At 42.3% G+C, this 25,306-nt stretch overlaps 1 protein-coding gene across 1 annotated transcript in view; it reads left to right on the top strand.

Moving 5' to 3' along the window:
- The first annotated feature begins 572 nt into the window (after positions 1–572).
- lasp1 (LIM and SH3 protein 1) overlaps positions 573–25,306 on the top strand; it is a 164,061-nt gene continuing 139,327 nt past the window's right edge. The window contains exon 1 of the mRNA XM_080213485.1: positions 573–824. Within this exon, the coding sequence (XP_080069611.1) occupies positions 756–824 (69 nt within the window). The 5' untranslated portion in view covers positions 573–755. The remainder of the gene's footprint in view (positions 825–25,306) is intronic.

Below are 25,306 nucleotides of genomic sequence, written 5' to 3'. Positions count from 1 at the left end.
CAAAAGAAACTGTCCTCCTCCATCTCCAATATTCTTATGACTAATAAAGTGTTCAAAGAAATTGAACTTTACATGCCCCTACTGTATCTTTCTCACAGTTTTGCCGTGGTGATTAATCTAGAATTTCCGGAAATTCCAGGGCAATTCATGGTAACTGGGATGAGGTGTGTAAATTCCCAGAGAGCACTGAACTTGTCCAACCCGACTGGTATTCCGGAAAATCAATCAATAAAGGTTCTGAACAAGACCTTGCTCATTCCTCCAACACTTCCCGCAATAAAGAAACCAATGTTACTTTAAAATGATCCAGCCCTGGGTCACTGTGTCCACACCTGTATTTTGCAAAATAAAATTTCTGCAGTTAAATTAAGAAAAGGGATTGATTCACTGTTACCCTCCAGCAGCCAAAACTGACACGACTCGCACTCGGTTGTTTTCGATGAATAATAAAACTGTAATTTGGATTAATGATTACACACATCCCCGCTGAACAGGAACCCGGTTTCAAATTGCTTCTCTTGGTTTGCTTTTTCTGAACGTGCATCAACGTGCGCGCTGACATCCAGCCCCTTACTGGATGTGTAATTTCCTCCGAGCGCGTTCTCAGGGGCCCCTCCTGTTTATTCCCTGGTCACATCAGAGAGAGAAGAGCTTCTAACAGAAGCAGAAAGAAGGGTGGAACATTGTCCAAAGAGGTTGTACAGAGCCTCTACAATTAGAGACGACAGTGAAAGGGGGAAAAAAAAGCTTCCAAAATGAATCCATCTTGTGCCAGATGTAAAAAGATTGTCTACCCGACAGAAAAAGTCAACTGCCTGGACAAGGTGAGCTGGAATCGACACGATGTTTGCACACTCGGGGTTCTCTTTGATCAGTTACACTGTATCCCAGTCAGTTACACTGTTGCAAATTGTCTCCCAGTCAGTTGCGAATTGTATCCCAGTCACTTACAGTGTTGCGAATTGTATCCCAGTCAGTTACACTGTTGCGAACGCTTGCCTCAATTTCCGTTTCTTCTCCTCGCATTTGCTACATTTTGTAACATTCACCGATGAAGGCGCCAAGGAGGCGGAAGTATATCATTCTCAACCACAGAATGTACATTTCTTTTTCTCTCCAAATAGACTCACACAGAAAGTCTTCTCCAGATCTGGGAGGTCTTGGGAGGGTGTTTGTCAAGACTTTTTTTAAACAAAAGATCTAAACTTATTTCATGTTCGCTGTTTGGACGATTGCTCTTGTTAAATTTGAGATCTGCCCTTTCTCTTCCTTTCTCCCCCACCCCCCGTTTCAAAATCGTAGTTATCAGTTCTTGGAAATAAATCATTTAGTCTCGCCTTGGATTTAAACCTGCAGAAGCAGAATCGACACAGAGCAGGCTTTGGAATGATCCGAGTGTTTTATTTGGAGATAAGGCAGTTTAGAAGGGCGTGGATCGATTTGTTGCACTTCAGAACTGGATCTGGAGCTGTTTCATTACAAAACATGCTTTGCTTTGGAGGATCACTGGAGAAACATGATAACAAAACCTTACTGCTAACCAGTGGGTTTCTCTCTCCCTCAAACCCGCTCCTGTCAAAATCAAATAGTGAAATGATTTAGCCATTCCCAAAAGGCGATCTATAAACAAAATCTGAGATTAAGAAATGGACTTTCAACTGTTCCCCCCCCAACGCCCCAAAAGAGGTTTAGATTAAGATTCGAATGGTGTCCTTGTGATCCGATCCTTGCACAGTTTATTCATGCATAACATGGAGAGGGAGGGTGGGGGAGCAGTGTTGACTGAGAGACTAAACTGTGTTCTTGGATTAGTCGACAAACTGAATCTACTGTAAAGATAGTTGATTTTTTTTAGAAAATAAATTATTTTTACCACCGCCCCACCCCAATGTTGCTGGTGCCTGGATTCAGTTGGGGAGATATCAGGAGTATTGAACACACACATGCAGGTGTACTTACCCGCACAGTGTCACTGGACCGGCCAACCCATGGAGACAGTGGCAAAAGTAAAATCCAGCGGACGCTGGAAATCTGAGAGAAAATGATGGAAACACTTTGTTAATTCCGTTTCTCAGTCCACGGGTGTTGCTTGACTTGCTGACTATTTCCAGTATTTTACATGAGGATGCGTATACATAAATGAACGTGGTCCAAAGATGTGCAGTTTAGCTGGATTGGCCATGCTAAATTGCTCCTTAGTTATGTAGGGAGATTGACAGGGTAAATGCAGGGGGTCACAGGGATAGGGTAGGGGTGGGCCTCGGGGGGTGGGGGTGGGATACTGAGTTGGTGCAGACTCGAATGGCCTCTTTCTGCACTGTAGGAATTCTATGAGGACACCTGGGGAGATGGCCCCTTAGTTGAATCTCCTTTCCTTCTTTCTCCCCAAATGTTTAAAGATCATTTGGCCTATTGTGGCACAACCACAGCTGTTCTCACTGAAGGCAACAATATAATAATCTTGGCATCTCACTGCATTTATTCACAGTGCATAATCTTCCATTTACAATCATTTTTCAGTTTTAAAGTTTATTTATTAGTGTCAAGAATAGGCTTATATTAACACTGCCATGAAGTTAGTTTGAAAATCCCCTAGGCACCACACTCAGGTACCTGTTTGGGTACACTGAGGGAGAATTTAGCATGGCCAATGCACCTAACCAGTGTTAAAAGCAAATTACTGTGAATGCTGGAATCTGAAATCAAAAGAGAAAATGTTGGAAAATCTCAGCAGTTCTGGCAGCATCCGCAAGGAGAGAAAAGAGCTGAAGTTTCAAGTCTGGATGACCCTCTGTCAAAGCTTTGACAAAGAGTCATCTGGATTCGAAAAGTCAGCTCTTTTATCTACTTACGGATGCTGCCAGAACTGCTGAGATTTTCCAGTATTTTCTCTTTTGGAGGCTAACCAGTACGTCTTTCAGACTGTGGGAGGAAATTGGAGCACTTGGAGGAAACCCTCGCAGACATGGGGAGAATGTACAGATTCTACACAGACAGTGACACAAGCCAGGAATTGAACCCAGGTCCCAGGTGCTGTGATTTCAGCCTTGGGTGACAGTCTGTGTGGAGTTTGCATGTTCTTCCCATGTCTGTGTTTTTTTTTGCTGGGTACTCTGGTTTCCTTCCACAGTCCAAAGAAGTGCAGATTAGGTGGATTGGCCATGCTAAATTACCCCTCAGTGTGAGTGTGTGCTCTGTGATGGATTGATGGTCCATCCTGGGTGTATCCTAGTGAGTGCCCAGTATAGGTCAGGATCAGCTCCAACTCCCTGTGACTCTGAGTTGGAGTAAGTGATTCAGTGAACATTAAGTTAAAGGCAATCTCCAAACATAGAACAACAATGATGTAGCAATCAAGGTAACAGCCATTCACATTGGGGTATTCTCAAAGACAGCAAACCAAGAAGTTAAGGGTACTTTATTTTAAATTTTCAGGTTAAAATAAACTTGCCTTTAAGTAGCACCTTTTCTGACCATCGTACATCTCAAAGATGTTTTGCAACCAACTTTTAATTATTTACTTTTGTAGTCCCTGTTGTAATGTAGGAAATGTAATAGCCAATTTCACACTGTGACTTCCCACGAACAACAAAGTAGTAATGACCAGATAATATGTTTCTGTGATGTTGATGGAGGGATAAAAATTAGCCAGAACACCAGGGGTACATCTCCATTATCCTTTGAAAGTTCCAGGGGATCTTTTATGTCCAAAAGGGCAGACAAGCCTTAATGTCCCTCCAAAAAATAGCACCTCTGACAATGCACAATCCCTGCAAAGGAGTGTCAAATATGAGGTTGTGCCCACATTCTGGATTGAGACTTGAACCCACAGTCTTGTGACTCTGAGGCACGGGTGCTACCAACTGAGTCACAGCTGACACAGATAGTGAAGTAAATTGGTTGGATTTCATAACCCTACAGTGCAGAAGGAGGCTATTCAGCCCATTGAATCTGTACTGACTCTCCTGACAGATTATCTTACCCAAACCCACCCTCCATCCTATCCCCATAATCACACACATTTGTCCTGCAAACTCCCCTAACCTGCACATCTTTGGAGTGTGGGAAGAAACCAGAGCACCTGGAAGAAATCCACGCAGACACAGGGAGAACATGCAAGCTCCACACAGTCATCCCAGGCAGGAATTGAACCTGAGTCTCTGGCGCTGTGAGGCAGCAGTGTTAACCACAAGAGCTAAACTATTAACAGAAATGAATGTTAAAAGTGTTAAAAATAATGAGAATTTGTTTTGCATAATTGAGAAATTTGATTTTCCACAAATATACGGTTTGATTTTCAGGACCAGTGTGTGTATTCAGCAGTAATTATGAAAATGAATACACCATTATCCAACAGTTACATCTCATTCAACAAGGTGACATTTTGCAGGGTTATTACAGTGTAGGAGTCAAAATTCACATCACTTGAAAGACATTGATTGCAATCTGGGAGAGAGGGGGTGACCACATATTGAATCTGTAATAATTGCTTTTAAATTTTCACTTTTTTCTGTGTGTAGAGTTCCCCAAGCTGCTTTCAGTTTTGGGGAGTAGTTACAGTTTTTCAGTCAACATCCAGGGTGTTAATTTGTTTGAGTCCATGACCATAGCATGTTGAATGGGGATCATGGAAACTGTGTCGCCAATGTACAACACTCCACATATTTGGGGCAACTGTAGTGCCGTTCTATTGGGGTGGATCAGAACCATTGGGAGTTTCCAGGATTATCTACATTTTCCAAGGCACGTCTAGTTTTGTCTTTGATTTAAATCTGATTGCAATAGTGAACATATAGTGCCGACCTCCCATCTGTGTTGAGTTGGTGGAACTCAACTGAGGCATGTTAATGACATTGGTCATGGTGTTCCTCTGATTGGGGAGGGAAGGGGAAAATCAGCTAGACATCCAACTTCTGATGGTTATCCAGATGAGAATACATGTGAACACTGGATGACATTGAGACTGGTTTGTGATACTCTATCTAAATTTTAATAACTCTCCATTCACCATCTGCATTAGTATTTAATGGATGCTGTCTTGGAATGGATAATTAGAGAATGGTTTATGTCTTTGGAATCCTGATGTGAGATAGCACCTTGAGTAGTAAGAAATGTTCATGAGGGTTGGCATGCACAAACAATTTGCATTATATAGCACATCCCATATCCTTTGGGCATCCTGAAGCTCTTCACAGATAATTAATTGCCTTTTCAAGTTTCTCGACTGTTCTTTGCCAGGGAAACATAGGGCCCAATTTGTGTTCAGAAAGACCACAAACATCAATGGCCAGTTGTAATGCTGGTTTCAGGATAAATATTGATCAGGACACCATGAAGACTGCCTTTCATGTTCAAAATAGTCATAGAATCATAGAATCCTACAGTGCAGAAGGAGGCCATTCGAGCCATTGAGTCTGCACCGACCACAATCCCACTCAGGCCCCATCCCCATAACCCAATCAATTCCCGAGCTAGACCCCCTGACACTAAGGGACAATTTAGCATGGCCAATCCCCCCTAACTCGCACATCTTTGGAGTGTGGGAGGAAAACAGAGCACATGGAAGAAATGCACTCAGACACGGGGAGAATGTGCAAACTCCACATAGACAAATAGTACCATGGAATCATTAAAACCACTTGTGAGAGCTGATAGGAATTTGGTTTGACATTTCTCCTGAGATAAAGCTCCTCCAGTTGTGCAGCTCCTTGGGTACTGTGCTCATGGATCAGTCTAGGTTTCATAATCATGACCTGGAGTCGGATTTGACAGTGCGACTGACTGACTCACCGTTACTGATCTATGGCTGATATGTTATTCTACAACAGGCAGAAACATGCTGTGAACATATAGGTGCTGGTGGATATCAGATTGCAACAGAGAATTAAATAGTGGTTTTGATTCTGTGCTGCGAGACTTGGTTTGAAAGTCGATGAGCTCCAGTTATTACAGGCTCCACAGGCTCCAGAGATACCATCTTGTGACTGTAGCTCACAAGGGAAAGGGCAATTCCAGTCAGGTTGTTCCTTGGGCCATGCTGCTATCTCACCTTTACACTCCTGGGATTACTTTCATGCTCTTTGTCTCTCCAAGCTGTGATTTGTTTTATTATAGATACCGCTGGTCCCTGGGGACATCACCAAATTGGTTTCACTTTCACCTGTTCATGTTTTGTCAGCTAATTTTCATGGAAATATGCCTTCTGGAAAAGATTTATAAAGAAAGAGTCTTCCAATTAAAAATGCTTTTTGACAACCTCAGGATGTTCCAAAGCGTTCTACAGCCAATGAGTCCTTTCTGAAATGCAGTCACTGTTGTAATGTAAGAGGGGCAGCAACCAATTTGTGCACAGCAAGCTCCCACAAATAGCAATGCAGTAATGGCCATCTCATTGACCAGAACATTGGAGAATTTCCTGCTCTCCTCCAATGACTCAATGTATTTTATGGAAGCAAAACATTCTCTCAATTTTGCATTGAAACACTATAGAATCCCTACAATGAAGAAGAGGCCATATGATCTATTGAAAATGCACCAACTCAATGACAGAGTATCATAGAACCCTACAGTGCAGAAAGAGGCCCTTTGGCCCATCGAGTCTGCACCAAACACAATCCCACCCAGTTCCTACCCCCACATCCCTACATATTATACCCACTAATCCATCTAACCTATGCATCCCTGGACTCTAAGGGGCAATTTCTTAGCATGGCCAATCAACCTAACCCGCACATCTTTGGACTGTGGAAGGAAACTGGAATACCCAGAGGAAACCCGTGCAGACACGAGGAGAATATGCAAACTCCACACAGACAGTGACCTGAGCCGGAAATCGAACCCAGGACCCTAGCGTTGTGAAGCAGCCGTGCTAACCACTGTGCTACCGTGCCGCCCAAGTATTTTACCCATGCCCTCTTCCATGCCTTATCCCTGTATTCCCACACATTTAGCAGGCTAATCCACTTAACCTACACATTTTAGGACATTAAGGGGCAATTGAACATGGCCAATCCGCCTAACCCGCACATCTTTGTACTGTGGGAGGAAATGAGAGCAGCCAAAGGAAACCCACACAGACACAGGGAGAATGTGCAAACTCCACACAATTACCCAAGGCCGAATTGAAACTGGGACCTAAGGTGGTGAGGCAGCGGTGCTACCCACTGTGCAACATAGAGTCATAGAAGTTTACAGCATGGAAACAGGCCCTTTGGCCCAACTTGTCCATGCTGCCCCTTTTTGTAAAGCTCTAATCTAGTCCCAATTTCTTGCATTTGGCCCATATCCCTCTATACCCATCTTACCCAAGTAACCATCTAAACGCTTTTTAAAAGACAAAATTGTACCCGCCTTTACTACTACCTCTGGCAGGATTTGGATACATAGACTGAGTGGTGAAATGTAGTAAACAGTGAGGTTAAGAGCAGGATTTGGAGACACAGCCTGAGTGAAGCTTCACAGCTTCCTGATTTCAGCAGTAATGAATGTAAATAAAAAGACTGCGCCCCCACAACCCACTCAAATGCCCATTCCTGGGTGTCAGCTGATGTTCAGTGGGTGGCACTCTTACCTCTGTGTCAGAAGGTTGTGGATTCAATGCCCAACCATGTTTGTTTGGTAGCATTCAGAAGAGTGGGGGAAGTTGGGAACATTATGCTCGGAGTTGCCTATGACCTTAGTTGACGTACGAGTGCACTTTTGAGGAGAGTGTCACATTGCTGATGCAATGTTAGACCTGTTAATGAGGATGTTAACGATTTCAAGGTCTATTTTGAAGAGCGGCCGTTCATTCTGGAGGTGATTCCTCCTTCAACTAACTTCGCACAGATCAAATTAATGGGCCACTCATCTTGATGAGTGGAAAGGTTGCCTCATTTGTGCATTTGACGTTTTCAAGTAAGCCATTGTATATGAAACATTCTGTGACACTTGAGCTGTAAAAATGTCATTAAAGGGTGCAAATATTGTGACTTTAACCCCCTACTGAAAATGGGTAACAGTCACCAGTGAAGTAAAATGTAACAAATTAAACTGTTACTTAAGCTTGTGCCCCATTGCTGATCATTATGAATTGAGTAGATTTGTAAAGTATTTAAAACCTCACCAAGGGGGTTAAAACAGACCATCTGATAATGATTACCATGCTGTTTGTGGGATTGTCCTGTGCCCAAATAGTTTCTCTCCTTCCTACGTGACAATGTTTTGTAAGTGCTTCATTGACTGTAAAGCCCTTTGGGATATTGTCTGGTCATGAAAGTTGCTGCAGGAACACAAGTGCTTTCTCTGCTGCAAATTTGATACAATTCTGGTGAAAAATGTTCCCTCAGTTCTCAGGCAGATAGTTGGTGGAGTGAGGACCCACCGTGAGCTGCAAAAAAAACCCCCACATGCTGCTGTAATTGCAATTCAGAGCTTGTGTGGGTGGTAATTAACCAAAAGACATGCACAAATTGGAGGGTTGGGGGAATGGGCTGATTAGCTCGGTGGCAATTATTCCAGCATTGTGCTTTGCTTGCACTAAATCAGACAGGGATAAATCCTGGTTATCTGGGCACTTCCAACCTAGTCATTGTTAGATTGCAAAGTTCAACGAGTTGTGTCTGAGGAATGATTGGCTGAGACGCAAAAATTGCTCCCCCTCCCTGAAGCGATGGTAGAGCAGTTGAAGTTTACCTGTTGCATTAGGAACCGAGGACCCTGGAAATACAGGTCAATTAATATGTCTTAATATTTTGGGTGTGGACCTATTGTCAAAACTGCTGTGCTTGCTTCAATTCAGCTGAATCACAGAAGGATTGGGCTGTAGTATGATTCCTGTCCACGTGTGAAAATTTGATCTACCCTAGTGAATGGTCCAAGTGTGGGAACCAACCAAAATTGAAAGCAGAAAAGAAAGAACTTGCATTTCTATAGCAACAGGAAGTCCCAAAACGTTTCAGAACTAAATAATTACTTTTAAAGTATAGCCATTGGCTGTTTTGTTTCCCCACAATGCAACAATTTATGCAGAGCAAGATCCCACAAACAGGCATAAAGTAAATGACCCAAAGTTAAAGCTGAAGGTATTTCAGTGGGATTAGCTGAGGGATAGCTGGTGACTTGAGAGGTGAGATTATTGCCACTGTGTCAGGGATGACAGTTGCTATTAAGTGAATATAACTCTTGGTTTTAGAGTGAGCAGATTAAGTGAAGAGTTTCACAGCTTGGGCTGCTCTGTGAACAGATTTGGAGATTGTGTCACAAGTATTGATTGCAACAAATGTGGATGAAGAGAGGAGGGAGAGGTTGAGTTGGCCAAAAATATAGGTATTGGGTTTTTAAAGGTGAGAGGTGTGGAGGTGTTTCTGGAAGGAATTTGAGCAAGCAAGGACAAGGCAGTTGAAGGCTCTGTCACCAAGGGAAATAACCACAATAGAGATGAGACAGCCTAATCACCAGGGCAGAGCTAAGTGAAAGATAATTGCGTCTATCTAGCAAGACAAAAGCCGCAATTTGTCCTGCAACATCTTGCATAAATATCTTGAAGTCTTTATAGAGCAACAGCAACCCTTCAACAGATTGTATTCGGGTGGAAGAGAGGGCTGAAAGAAAGGAGATGATTGCTCATTTTCTTATCTTTTCTCACGTGTTTGCCTAGGATGACGCAGTGGTTAGCATTGCTGCTTCATGGCGCCAGGTTCGATTCCCAGCTTGCATCACTGTCTGCATGTTGTCCCCATGTCTTCATGGGTTTCCTTTGGGTGCTCTGATTTCCTCTCACAGTCGGAAAAATGTGTCAGTTAGGTGTATTGGCCATGCTAAATTCTCCCTCAGAATACCCGAACAGGCGCCGGAGTGTGGTGACTAGAGTATTTTCACAGTAACTTCATTGCAGTGTTAATGTGAACCTGCTTGTGACACTAATAAATAAACTTTAAACTGGAGTCCAAACAATCACTCTTGACTCTGCATGTAGACAAATTGCAAGTATCATAACCCAGAAATTATTCCGACATAATGATTAAGATCCATAACTTTCTTTTCACCCTTCCCCCTCTCCACCCCTTCCATTGCAGGGCCATTGATTCTAGCTAGCTCCTTACCGCCTGAACTAGGGTTGCCAAATCTCCAGCATTATCCCGCTGTCTTTTTGAATTGAAGATTAACTTCAGAGACATTGCTGCAAGCATAGAGCATTGGCATGTTAGGAAAACTCCCCTCACCCCCCCCCCTTAGAACTAATAAACACAAGTATTCATAAAATATATAGTGGGGATGAGAGTGGGGGGGAGGCTGTTTGATAAGTCAGGAATCAATGGTAGAGTCTGTTTGCTTTCCAGTTGGCATGAGACATTGGTGCCCTGTGAGGATGAATGTGTGGGCCAACCAAAGGCTGGAGTGAGGGGGTGGTTTGCAGTCATGCAATGAAGCTTCTTGGAATGCAGTTGGCAAACCAAACTCACCTGAGCATGATTCGTATTTGAGGCTTTCCTGCTGTGTGTGTGGTTGGATCAACTACTCATTGGGCAGTCCGACTTGATAATGAAATGTGAGGGAGGAGAATACACAGACTGTGTGATTAACTGGAGATAGTTCTGAGTCAGAGCAGAAACACAACTCTTAAGGCTATAACTATTCCAATATTTTAATTGTGTACAGGTACTGTGAATCTTACTAAGCTCATCACACGTGTGCCTCTCTCCTGAAGTTGACTTACTGCCACCATTTAGGTAGAAAACTGCATATTCTGGATAAACAGATCAGTGTTTATTTAAAATCTTTGGGGGATTTTCAAACACCACAATCTGCGAAATAATAAAATTACTTGTGTCTACTGTTAACCAATGAGGAAGAAAATGATCAGAATTAAGTCTGTATTTTTTTGGTGAATTATTCCAAACTATACCCTAAGTTTTAATTTGGTGTCCAATCGCATGCCAGAAAATAAACTTGAGATACGGTGGCCATGAAGGCACCACACCAAGAAAACCATAAACTCCGTAAGAATGGAAGTCACTGGCAGTAGGTTACACTCTTGCTTTTGAATTCAGAAAGTTATGGGTTCAAGCCACAGAGACCTGAACATGTAATAGAAGCTGAAACCTTGGAGCAGTATTGAGGGAGTCATGCATTGTTGGAGTTATATCTTTCAGATGAGATATTGCATCCGAGTCCACTCTGCCGGTGAATGTTAAGTTTCAAGGGCTGGAGTTTTCTTCTGGTTCCTTGCAAATGTTTGTCCCTCAATGAACATGTGCATATCTGTTCCTTTTGTGGGACCTTGCTATGCACAAATTGGTTGCTGCTTTTCCCTACATTGCAACTGTGGTTCCCACTTCCAAAGCACTTCATTGGCTAAAAGCACTTTTGGGAGGTCCTGAGTGTTGGTAATGTTTTGCATAAATGCCAATTGACCTTTTTGCTCACAGTCTCAGACTTATCAGCAACTTTGGCTCCAGTCACTCTTCTTCCCCTCCACAAGTGGCACAACCCCATCCTGCAGGATGGTTCTGATTTGTCCACCTCCCACTTCTTATAGCTTTAATTGTATATATATTGCCGTAATCTTGAAATGCAATTGCAATAGGAGCGGCACAGTTGTTAGCACTGCTGCCTCACAGCGCCAGCTACCAGGGTTCGATTCCTGGCTTGGGTCACTGTCTGTACAAAGTCTTCAAGTTCTCTCCGTGTCTGCATGGATTTCTTCTGGGTGCTCCGGTTTTCTCTCTCAGTTCAAAGATGTGCAGGTTAGGTGCATTGGCCATGCTAAATTCTCCCTCAGTGTACCTGAACAGGCGCTGGAGTGTGGCGACTAGGGGATTTTCACAGTAACTTCATTGCAGTGTTGATGTAAGCCTACTTGTGACACTAATAAATAACCTTAAAACTTTTTGAAGGATATAAAAATATCAGTTTGTGGATGCCTTTGTGACTTTGTGATTTTAATGGGAAGTTGGTGTTTTAACATGCATTGTTGCATTTCGGTACCAATTGACCCTGTGAGGTTGGTCCTCTGGACTCTTGAACTCAGCTGTATATGACAATTGTTTGCATTGGCACACCCTCTTCTTGTATTGTTGCTTCATTTAAAGAAATGACTTGCATTCATACAGTGACTCAGACAGCCTAGAAAACATTTGTTTTTCCTTTGTGGCTGATTTCCTCAATCCAAATGTCAAATATACATGAGCAAATGTGGAAAAATTTTTATTCCGTCTTGGGCCTTGATCCCATTTACTGGTGGAACAGGCTCGAGGGGCTGAATGGCTTTTTTCAGTTCCCTATAGTGGAGTTGCCTTCTTGATGGCTGGCGTTGAGAGTTTTGAGCAGATGACATGATCACATCTTGCACTCCCCCTATTCAGTTTTAGGAAGCATAGATTTATTTTTGAGAAAAAGCATTGTCTAATCGTGAAAATAGAATAATGAGGACATTGGCATGCATGTATTGCCACAAATGGACAAAGGTTGCATTGCAATGACTTTCATTCAGAAAAGATTTAGTTGTTTGGTGGTTCAGAACCTGAGTATTGCCAAGAAAACCGCCAAATAGAAGCTTTTCATTTTGCACTCAACAGGACACCTGGCAAGAACACTAATATACCTTGTATCTGTATTCTTATCAAGCGTCCTGATACAAAGTACATCAGTATTCTTGCCAAGTATTCTGATACAAGGTATATTGGTATTCTTGTCACGTGTCCTGATGAGTGCATTACGAAACTGTTCAACATGACTCTTTTGTCAGCAATATTTAGCAAACATTATTTACAGAAACAAGTCTTGATGTCCAACTGCCTACTTCTAATAAAATTATGACCAGCTGATTTGTGGTGGCACAATGGTTAGCACTGCTGCCTCACAGCTCAAGGGAATCTGGGTTCAATTCCGGCCTTGGGTGAGCATCTGTCTGAAGTTTACATGTTCTCCCCATGTCTGCGTGGGTTTCCTCCGGGTGCTCCGGTTTCTTCCCGCAGTCCAAAGATATGCAGGTTAGGCAGATTGGCCATAGTAAATTGCTTCTTGGTTTGTTTGTGTGAGTGCGTGCCCGGTGATGGACCAGTGTCCAATCCTGCGTATATCTTGTCTCATGCCTGTTGTCTGGCAGGAAAGGCTCTGACTCCCCACAACCCTGAATTGGAGTAAGCAGCTAGCTGAAAGTGACTTGTTTAAGGTTATTCGTTAACTATCTTGACAACAATTTTTCTGCATCTTCTACATGTAGAAAAGAATCACTTTGTTCCCTATTTTCAACATTTGCCAATCAAAAAAATACGGCCTGCCACTGGAGCATGCAGACTCCAATTCCAGCTGCTTTGGAAACCTTCACGTTAAAAATTTTAAAGTTTATTTATTAGTGTCACAAGTAGTCTTATATTAACACTGCAATGAAGTTAGTGTGAAAATCCCCTAGTCGCCACACTCCGGCGCCTGTTCAGGCACATTGAGGAAGAATTTAGCATGGCCAATCTCGCCTAACCAGCAGGTCTTTGGACTGTGGGAAGAAACCCACCACCGTTCTACCCACAAGGACAGGTGGAAGGTCAGAATGTTGTTGAGAATATAAGGAACAGCAAGGAATGACTTAAAAAAAAGAGTATGAGAGAAATTTAGCCCAAAATATGAAAACAGATACAAGTAACAGCCCAGAAGTATGTATAAATCAGGAAATGGAAGGGAAGGGGGAATACAGGAAAATTACAAAGAACAAAGAAAATTACAGCACCCTCAAATTCCACAGTCACCCGAGCCAGGAATCGAACCTGGGTCCCTGGTGCTATGAGGCGGCAATGCTTACCACTGTGCCACCGTGAGAGAATCTGGAAATTTAGATTGATGAGTTGCTCGACTGTGGAGCTAACACATTTCTACCCTATCTGTTCCGCACAACCAAACTTCTAGCAAAAGTGCCCCAGAGAATACAACTGTGGGATTATTGTTGGCCTGATTTTTTTTTTTCTTCTTAATTCACAACCTGAATTTAAGGAAAATTATGCACTCCACGCCTATTTAGTTTGGTGTTTAGTGAGCTGGTTTTCAATGTTCACATTGCTAAATCTGGCTCCCTTACCCCAACGACAGGATGGGACCCAGTTTTTGTTTTATTTATGAGCAGTTACAAGCTTGGCACTGGGACAAGGTGGGGGGGGTTGATTAAGTAGCGTAAATGATGAGAGTTGGCTGACCAACTTTATACTGAACTGATGCCAAAAGAATTCTGGAACAAAGCAACGTGGGAGGCCAGGAGGGCAAATTTTCTCTGTGTTACTCGGCAGATTCTATCTGGTCTCTGAAGTCTGGCTCCTGACTTTCATCATGCAGGAGCCAGCAGAAAGGACTAAACAGTGTGCAATTCATAATCACAGAGTAAAGGCTCCTTCACTGTAGTTTGAAGGTTAAATCGATGGAGTGCTGTGTAATAAGTTGTTTGAGGTCATGTTGCATTATTTTTACATGGAATTACATAGTATTTATACAGCACAGTAATGGGCCATTTAGTCCAAAAGGCTCTGCCGATCTTTATATGTGCCTCCTCCCACTTAATTTCCTTTTGTCTATTCAACGTATCCTATTCTGTCTGTTCCTCCCTAACTCTAACTTCTTCCAGCCTGACAACTGTCCCAAGATTTCTAAGCCTCTCCAATTCTGGCCTCTTGATCATTCCCAATTTTCTTTGTCCCACACCTGGCGGCTGTGCCTTTAGCTGCCTAATTCTAGCACCCTGTCCCAAAACCCCTTGGTGTCTCTAGATTTCCTCCTTTTAAGAAGTGATGCTTTTGGCCAAACCTTGAGTCACTTGTGGTTTTCTCACCTTATACAGCTGTGTAGCACTTTGTTTGAGCTCCTGTGAAACGCCTTAGGACTTGGTTTTACTGTTAAATACTCAATATAAATATAATTTGTCCTCTTCTCCCTTGGAAGAACATAGGTAGTGGCAAGAGTAGGCCATTTAGCCCCTCAGGCCTGCTCATCATTGAATAACATCATGGCTAGTCTGACTGTGGCCTTAACTCTGCTTCCCTCACCCTCTCACTCCCCAAAGTGTCAATCAAAAATCTATCTAACTCAGCTTTGAATATATTCAACCATTGGAGAGAAAATTCCAAACCCCTTGGAGGGAAGAAATTCTTCCTTTAAAAAGGAAACTCCCTTATTTTGAATGCTCCTTAGTTTTAGATTCCCTCACAAAGGGACACATTCTCTGAGTGTTTATCCTGTCAAGTCGCCTCTGAGTCTTATATGTTGCAATAAGCTCATGTACTTATCTAATTTTCCTTGAAATGTGTTCCCTCAGCTATCCCTTGTGGTATCAAACTCCATTTTTTAAAAGTTTCTCCTGAATTCTTTATTGGATTAATAGTGACTATATTTTGGGTTTATTTTTTAGCTTTTACATTAAGAACTTGCATGTTCTTTTACAATCTATCCTCTTCTGATAACTGCATTTTATTCCCATCAGTCTTCAGTAAATGGTAAATCTAAAGACAAATCAAATACTGGGCCAGCTAGAGACATAATTAACTATTGTCTGCTGGGGAACAATTCATCTCTGTGTATCTGAATAAGACTCTGTTCCTTATTTTAAGGGCCTTTTACTCTGTCTGTTTCCTGCTTGTCTAGTGAGAGCTATCTCCACATGCCATGAGTTGCTTTACTGTTTGGTTGGGTGCTCATCTTGCTGTGTCATGTGGCGAACCTATTGCTTAAGGCAGTGTTCATTCAAACCAGGCTTCTCCACAAGACAGCTCGTTCAATGGTAATATGATGAAGCTGTCAGCCAGTTGTGAGCACTCAGTCAGAGGGCTGGGGGAGCAAGTCCTACTCCAGAGACTTGAGTGTATAGACTACGATGATACTCACACAATACTTGGAGGAGTGTTACACTTTGGAGGTAATATCCTCGGATGAGATATTAAACAGAAGGCCCCTCTGATCTCTTGCGTGTACGTAAAAGATTCTGTGAAGAAGATTATGAAGAAGACATTTCCCTGATGTCCTGGCCAATATTTATTCATCGACCTTGAAGAATAGCACAATCGTTAGCACAGCTGCCTCACAGCGCCAGGGACCTGGGTTTGATTCCAGCCTTGGGTGACTGTCTGTGTGAAGTTAGCATGTTCTCCCTCTATCTGTGTGGGTTTTCTCTCTAGGTGCTTAAGTTTCCTCCCACAGTCCAAAGATATGTAGGTTGGGTGGACTGGCCATGCTAAATTGCCCCTTAGTGTCCAAATGGTGTGTAGATTGGGGGATTAGCAGGGTAAATATATAGAGTTAGGGAGATAGGGCCTAGGTAAGATGCCCTGTTGGAGAGTTGGTGCAGATTCGATGGGCTGTATGGCCTCCTCCTACACTGTAGGGATTTTATGATTCTATGACCTACATTATTAATAAGGTCACACCTATCACAATCTCTAAATGTTCCAAAACACTTTACAAGTGATGGCGTACTGTTGAAGTTTGTCACTATTAGAAATATAAGTAAGATATTTGTGTGCAGCCAGCTCCCACAGACAGAAATGATGTAATGGCCAGATGCTTTTTTTATTTAGTGAATATTAACTGGGGGATTAATATTGCTGAGGACACTGGACAGAACGCTGTAGCTCTTTAAAATAGCACCATGGGATCTTTTACACCTACTAGAAGGGCAGGAGAGCCCTGGGTTTCAGCATCTCATCTGAAAGACAGCACCTCTGACACTGCAGCATGCCCTCAGTCTTGGTATTTTGTGTTTACCTGGATTCTGAGATTGAGCCTCTGGGGTCAGACTTGCATCCACAACCTCCTGCTTTGTATTCAGCAACTGTACGTCTCTTCAGAAGGAACTCTCCAAAATGCAGCTAATGAAAATACAACAAAACTTACTCCAACTGATAAATCAAAGAAAAGGGTTTAATAAAGAAACATCATTACTTCAAACTTGAGGCCTTGCCCTGGGCCACTCCAAGCTTCCCACATTTCTACATAGTTCCCTATTTATAGCGAATCAGTTGGTCAGCTGACTATTACATTACTCTGTGATTGGTTCCATGTTTTACTGGGTCAGCTGACCGTTACATACTGTTCCCATTGGTCATGTTGTATCCAGGTAAACACACAATACCAAGACTGAGGGCCTGCTGCAGTGTCAGAGGTGCTGTCTTTCAGATGAGATGTTGAAACCCAGGGCTTTCCTGCCCATCTAGTAGGTGTAAACGATCCCATGGTGCTACTTTAAAGAGCTACAGCATTCTCTCCAGTGTCCCCAGCAATATTAATCCCCCAGTTAATATTCACTAAATTAAAAAAAATCATCCGGCCATTACATCATTTCTGTTTGTGGGAGCTGGCTGCACACAAATATCTTTCAAGTTGTCACCAGTTACATGCTAACACTGTAGGCCTGCTTTTAGAGAAGTTGCTACTTCCTATGCCAGCCATTGTTATGGTTTGCCCGGAGGTTGCCAACTGTGTTCCATTTTGCGTTGTAGGCTGGTTTTTGTTGCAGGAATTGGGTCAGACTATACTGGATCCATTTCACTGGGACTTTTGGAACTGGGATTTAAAGTTGCATTTCATGCGATTAATCTGTGCTGGTCTAAGAGCCAACAAAAGGAAGTTGCTCTAATATGCGAGCTTCCATGTCATTTCGATTGGTGGTTGTATCCAGGCAACATGAAACAGCTAATCTCTGCAACATGAAATTAGTTGAGTTGCTAATTGTGGCTGTAAGAAAACAAAATCATTTTGAGAACTGCTGTTGAGTTTGAGAGTGTTCCCTTGGTGTTGGTTGCAGCTCTCTGCATGATATCTGGATTGTGTCCAATCAACATAGAACATCTCCTCGTTGAAGGGTACTGTGTTTTCGAGCTTGAACAATGCTGATGGGCTAAATTTTCTCATGCACAGACTTTATATAAATAAAATCCCATTAAAAATTTCCAAGATGGAAGTTGAAAGTTTTACATGCCTGGTCTGTTTTGCACTTGTTCATTCAGTTAGATCTATATTCTAAGAATGTGATTGAATCCTCATTGAAACATTTGGGATGAAGAAGGGGTTTGACAGAATAGATACTGAAGCTGTTTCCCCGGCAGGGAAATCTAGAGCAGTTTCAGAATAAGGGCCAATCATTTAGGGCTGAGATGGGGAGAAGTTATTTCACTCAAAGGGGTGGCACAGTGGTTAGCCTTGCTGCTTCTCAACAGGGACCCAGGTTCAATTCTGGCCTCGGGTGACAGTGGGTTTCCTTCGGGTGCTCTGGTTTCCTCCCACAGTCCAAAGATGTGCAGGTTAGGTGGATTGGCCATGCTAAATTGGTGTTGGGGGGATTAGCTGGGATTATGAGGATAGGGTCTGGGAGGGATTGTTGTTAGTGCAGGCTTAAGGGGCTGAATAGCCTCTTTCTGTACTATAGGGAAGGTTGAGATAAAAGATATCTTTGGTGTTTCAGAGAATCAAAGGGAAATGAAACAAAGACGGGAAAATAGAGTTGAAGTTCAAGAGTAGCCATGACCATATTGAATGCAGAGCAGGTTCAATGGGCCAAATGGTTTTCTCCTGCCCCTATTTCTTGCATTCTTGTGTGTTCTGTTTTGTGGTCAGACTGACCTGTAGTCAGTGAGATCCTCCTGCATTTATGGCTGAGCTCCCTGCTTTGATTTGGTGTTCTGAGAGGTTGTGTCTTGGCTCATGTGTTGAGCTAGGCATTTCTCTTGTACTCCACAGGAGTTTTTTGTACTTGTTGTTTATGGCCTGGTGTCACCCTCTTGTACATCCTCCTACCTTGCAATCCAGTGCAGTCCTCCTGAAGTTCCTACTGATAGTTCTTTCACTGTCACACATGTGATCAGCAAATTGCTGCTCTGTCTGTTTCACACAAGACACTCTTAGCAAAAATTGAAAGCGCAGGGAATAAGAGGTAACCTGCTGATGTTTGTGAGAAATTGGGTGCAGTAACTCCTCAGAGCTGGTGTCTCTTCACCAGATTCCCTTCGTTTACAAACTTATCTCCAATCCTAAGAGTGCTTCAGGTACAGAGTCAGAATCCAAAGTGTCAGTAGCCCTGACACTCCACATTATATACACGGGTGAGAGTCCCTGACTGGGCAGGCAATTATTACCTCAATCAGGTAACTCTGTTTTTGTTGACGCCTACTGCACCTGGGATTCCCAGGCGGTCCCCCATCCAAATACCAACCTGGCCTGAGTCTGCTGAGCTTCAGAGATCAGACAAGATCGGGTGTTCTTTTTTTAGACTAGTAATTCTGTAGGCTATCTCAGTCAGGGAGCTCATACTCCAAATGGCCAACCTCATGGAACTCATTGAGATCATTACACTGGGTAGAAGGTAGAACTATTGAGATTATGGTTTTGTATTTCAATCAGCAGAACGTGCCCAGTTGTGTCCTCAAGATACTGTCCTGGGGCCTTGACTTTTCACTTTCCAATAACTTGGATGAAGGAATAGAGAACTATATATCTCAGTTTTCTGATGACATAAGTGAAAGCAGGAAGTGGCAAAGGGACATTGATAGATTAGTTGAATGGGCAAAACTATGGCAGATGAAGTTCAGTGGCCAGGTAAGGTAGGGTGGGTGGGGATTGTTGGTGGTTATCAGGTCCTCTGCTTTGGTGATGATTCCCAGATCTATCATTATAATTTGGTAGAGCGAGGATTATTCAGTGGCCAAACCATCCAATAGAAGGGGTTTCCAACTTGGCAGAAGAAAAGTCATTTGGAGTATGTCACACAGTTACAGTTTGTGCCTGCATCTGACCTCTTGACTGGGAGACTTGAGTAAATGTTGCTCTCCCTCTTTACTCAACTCCTTTCTCTCTTGAAGTTAGATGCTTGCAATTACATGAATATTTCTCCATTGGGTTACCCATGTAAATTCAGTGAGTGTCAGCAACGTATCTAATGAGGGGAGAGAAGGAAGAAAAACTGACAAAAAAATTACTTAGAAATTACAAGACACAAACAAACCATTTGACCCAACAATAGAACATGTTGGTCTTTATTCCTCCACATGGATTGTGATTGTAATCCCACATGCCTGCCCATCTCGCATCACTCCTGTGCAATCATTCACCGATTAGTAAACGTTGACATGGTCTCCGTTTCTATCACTGGTTTCGGCAGTGAATTTCAGTCACACAATCTTGTATCTATGTCCTCTCATTCTAGGTTCTACAATCAATGGAAATAACCTGATTCTGTCTTCCACATCCCACCCCATTCATTCACAATGTTTTGATGCACTGTCAAAAACATTCTGTAATTTTAGTTTTAATTGTGTTATTTTTCAGAAAAATATCTTCATACATTTAATCCTTATACTATTCGAGTGAATCTATTCTGTACCCTCTCTATTGCCACAGCATTCAAAATTACACACAGTTCTCCAACTACAATCTTACTAGGTTTCAGCATAGATTCTCCAAGTCATCTTAATGTTTATAATCCAAACCTCTAACTGTAAACCCAATAATTCCCATTAACTCTTTTTTTAAAGAATTTATCAAATGAATTGATGCTTTTAATTGGAAGCCCAAAATTACACTTCTTTTACATCACGAAACATAGTTTATAAAAAAAATTGAATACGACTTGCATTTATATAGCACCTATCACAATGGCCAGCTGTCACAGAGGTTTCCAGTTGATTAAGTACTTTTGAAATGTAGACAATGCTGCAAGGTAGAAATGTGGTATAGCCAATTTATCACAGCACGCTCCCAAGAACAGCACTGTGATAATGGCCAGACAATCTCTCTTTGTAATTTAATTGCGGAACAAAACATTGGCCAGAATGCCAGGGATAGCACCTTACTCTTCTTGGAAGCAGTGCCATAGAATATTTTGCATCACCTAAGATTTGATTTGATTTGATTTATTATTGTCACATGTATTAACATACAGTGAAAAGCATCGTTTCTTGCACACCATACAGACAAAACATCGTTCATAGGAAAGGAGAGGGTGCAGAATGTAGTGTTGCAGTCATAGCTAAGGTGTAGAGAAAGATCAACTTAATGCAAGGTAGGTCCATTCAAAAGTCTGATGGCAGCAGGGAAGAAGCTGTTCTTGAGTTGTTTGATATGTGACCTCAGACTTTTGTGTCTTTTTCCTGATGGAAGAACGTGGAAAGGAGAATGTCTGGGGTGCGTTGGTCCTTGATTATGCTGGCTGCTTTGCTGAGGCAGCGGGAAGTGTAGACGGAGTCAATGGATGGCAGGCTGGTTTGCGTGATGGATTGGGCTACATTTACGACCTTTTGTAGTTCCTTGCGGTCTTGGTCAGAGCAGGAACCATACCAAGCTGTGATACAACCGGAAAGATGGCAGTTGACCTAATGTCTCAGCTGAAAGAGGGCACCTCAGACAATGCAGCACTCCTTCAGCCCTACACTGGTCATAGATTCGTAGAAACCCTACAGTACAAAAAGAGGCCATTTGGCCCATCAAGTCTGCACCAACCACAATCTCATCCAGGCCATACCCTCAGATCCCTACATATTTACCCACTAATCCTTCTAACCTATGCATCTCAGGACACTAAAGGTGATTTTTAGCATGGCCAATCAACCTAACTCGCACATCTTTGGAATGTGGGAGGAAACTGGAGCACCCAGAGGAAACCCACGCAGACACGAGGAGAATGTGCAAACTCCACACAGAGAGTGACCCTAGCCAGGAATCAAACCCAGGTCCCTGGAGCTGTGAAGCAGCAGTGCTAACCACCATGCTACCATGCCGCCATGGTGTGTCAGTTTTGATCATTGTGCTCAATTGGTGGAGTGGGAGCTGAACCCACAGCTTCCTGTCTCATAAGCAAACCCACTGATGACTGACCCATAGCTAATATGCAGGGTTAATGTGGCTCAGGGTGTCATGTCAGGCTGTGTTTTTACCAGGTGAGCCACAGAATTGCCAATCCAGGTCTCCGCATGAGAAACCACAGGCCTACCAGTTAGTCCACTCAGCCACAATGTTTACCTCACAGAGCTGCAAAATTCCCACAGAAATCTGTCTTCTCTCTTCAGTTACAGGAAGTTTAATTTGGCCGAGCACAAGTGTTTATTTCAATGTCTGGATTACTGAATCAATTAAAGCATTTGGAACAGCAGAGTACTGTCATCCATTAGTATGTTCTGTCACCCAACAGCGATGGAGTTAAGACAAGTTGCCAACAACTTGCTGTCTTGCATTCAGTGTTCCTTAATTGTATAACACACTGTTTATTTTTAGAGCCATTGTGATTTTTGTCCCAGATTGCTTGTAACAGTGTCCAGGAGATTAATCCTTAATTACTGGAAAAGGATGACAACTCTGAGGATCAGAAGACTGGGATATAATTCAATCAGGAGAAGAACAATTTGGCCTTTGAAATCTCATTAGTATATACTCTCAAGTGTTGAGTTTTCCCTAATCTTTAAACTACAGATCCAGAGAACACCCTGTGTGGGTGTGAGAGGTCCCAGGGAATGGAGATTTGTTAATGACCTGGGGAACAATCAACTCCAGTTTCAATACATGTTGGTCTGTAAACCTAATATGAGCACTTGCATTCAGTGGAATGCCACTAACTGCTAATCCAGGTAGTGTTAGACCCAATAAACTCATTGAGTCCCCTGTTAGCTGAAACTAATTATTTTTTGACTAGAAGCCAATTGACCCAGAGACTAGTATGGTGCAGAAGTTTTGCTTGATGTGTACTGGCAGTTGGACTATGGAATAAGGCTGGTCTGAATGCTGTACGTCAAATACTTATTGTGAATTCATTGGTCAACTTACAAGTGATCATTTTTGTAGTAGTATTCATGTTTTTCATCATAATGGACAATTGAAACACTCTTGATTCAAAGGGGCATTATCTCAAAATTGTACAGAGCAGATATGGTCCATCATGCGTATACCAACTCCTTGCAAGAGCTATCCAATAGTGCCGCTTGCTCTTCACCCAGAGTCTTGCAAAATATTCCCTCCTGAGCATCTATCCAATTTGCCTTTTAGAAGCTACTATTAAATCTGCTTCTATTGCTCTTTCAGACATAACTTGCTGTTATTTTACGTTTCTCTCCAAGTCCCACAGATTCTTTTGCAAATGATCATAATTTTGTATCCTATTGTGTCAGCGAAAATAAGCTTTCCCTCTTTACTCTAATCAAACCATCCATGCTTTAAACACTGAATCTTCTTAGTCACAAGAAGAACCAATCCAGCTTCTCCACTCTCCCCACATAATCTGAAGACCCTCATTCCCAGTTTAATTCAGTTACTGAAAGAAAAGGACAAGATATTTTTTCCCTACCTGCTTATGGACATGCATGTAACCTTGGATTGAATTTATTATTGTCATATGTATTAGCATACAGTGAAAAGTATTGTTTCTTGCATGCTATACAGACAAAGCATACCATTCATAGAGAAGGAAAGGAGAGAGTGCACAATGTAGCGTTACAGTCATAGGTAGAATGTAGAGAAAAATCAACTTAATGTGAGGTAGGTCCATTCAAAAGTCTGACGGCAGAAGGAAGAAGCTGTTCTTGATTCGGTTGGTACGAGACCTCAGAATTTTGTATTTTTTTCCCAATGGAAGAAGGTGGAAGAAAGAACGTCCGGTGTGCTTGGGGTCCTTACTTATGCTGGCTGCTTTGCCGAGGCAGCAGGAAGTGTAGTCACAGTCTATTCCTACTTTAATTCAGTTACTGACAAAAAAAAGGGCAAGTTTTTTTTCCCTTACCTGCGTATGAATGCACGTGTAATCTTGGATGGGGGAAGGTTTAAAGAATCAGCCAGTGTCCAACTCCTGACGATGATCCGATTAGCCTGTATGGCAAAACTTACTTGGATAAAATCGTATAAGCAAGTGACAAAAATGCTACATAGCTCTATTCTCTGCCCAAACAAGAAGAGTTGTTAAATCATGTTAATCAAAATGGTAATCCCCTTTTAATTTGTTTTCTTTTTGCCATTCCTTCCATTGTCTCCAACACAATGCCTTGTATTCATATAATGCTTGGATATAGTCAAACACCCCAAAGTGCTTATCAGACAAAGTTTGATACAAGACTCATGACTGAGGGTTGAGAAACAGGCGGGTGTGAATGGGAAGCCTTTGCAGGCAATGTGACGCAGAACCTTTTCTTGGGTGTTGAGAGAAGTTGATCAGCTAACGTGTTTCATGGTGGTTGAGGAAGGAATGTGGGCCATCGGACCTGTTGCACGGTAGTATCAGTATGGGGCAACGACAAGCAGAGATATGGTGCCCCATGGGGAAGACTGGCAGGGACCCAGAGGAAACAAGCAAACTAGTATTTAATAATTGTGTCTGTTGTCTTGAGGGGAAGGAACATCGAGTGTTATTTGTCTGTGACTTGGTTTGTGAACATTGAGTATAGAAGAGTCCATGTTCTTCGAGAAATTTAAGAGTTTTAAACTAGGGTTATCTAATTTGTAGCCATCAAACTTCACAATCTTATGTGAGACGCTCAGGCTGAACGTTAACATTTTACTTATATTACCTCCTTCCCTAAATCGTTGCATCTTCACCTCTTTCCGTTCTTAAGATTTTTGACCTGGAGGTTTGGAAGGAGCTTTTGTTTTGTCAGGCTGCATGCCCCATTGGTTACATCCTAGTTACAGCACCAGATGCTGCTGGACTGTGGCAACAGGAGATTTTCTGATGCTCATCACTTGAGTTTACTTCCAGTTTTTGAATCAGATGTTTTGTGATTTTTTTTTTCTTTGTTCATTTATATGCGATTTTAAAAATCAATGTCCCCACAATTAATTTGAATAAAATTTGTATTAGTGTCAGAAGTGCACAAATCAATGAGACCCTGGATTATTGCCTAGGCCTTGGGAAGATCCATGCTCCAAACTCATGCGGTCCATAAGGACAAAAGTCTTGAATGTCTACAGCATAAAGCAAATGTTCACAGACAAAGTCTTGATAGGGCTGGAATATCCCTTTAAGAATGAAAGTGCATAGACTGATGGGAATTGGCAACCACAAAGCGAGTTTTGTTTCAATGGTGACACACAGTCAGTCTATTCATACCTGGAACGTTTCTCTTCTAGTCATTAAGCCGACTCTTTGTGAAGATTTTTTTTAACTTTCTATTTGTATTGAATTTTGGGCAAGTGCCAGGACTGTTTAATATTTAAACACAGCAACAAGAATCATGTAGCTCGCTTGTCATCCCTGGAGGAGAAAAGCTGGATTAATATTTTGGATAGGGGCTGTTGGTCAGATGCAATTAGTTCCCAAGATCTGATGAAGGATTATACCTGAGAGGTTATTCCCATTCCTCCATTTTCAGTTTTGTTATTTTGTTTT

This window comes from Carcharhinus amblyrhynchos, chromosome 27, assembly GCF_965287045.1.
Source record: "Carcharhinus amblyrhynchos chromosome 27, sCarAmb.v2.hapA, whole genome shotgun sequence".
Classification (NCBI taxonomy): Eukaryota; Metazoa; Chordata; class Chondrichthyes; order Carcharhiniformes; family Carcharhinidae; genus Carcharhinus; species Carcharhinus amblyrhynchos.
This window is presented reverse-complemented; position numbering and strand designations above follow the sequence as displayed.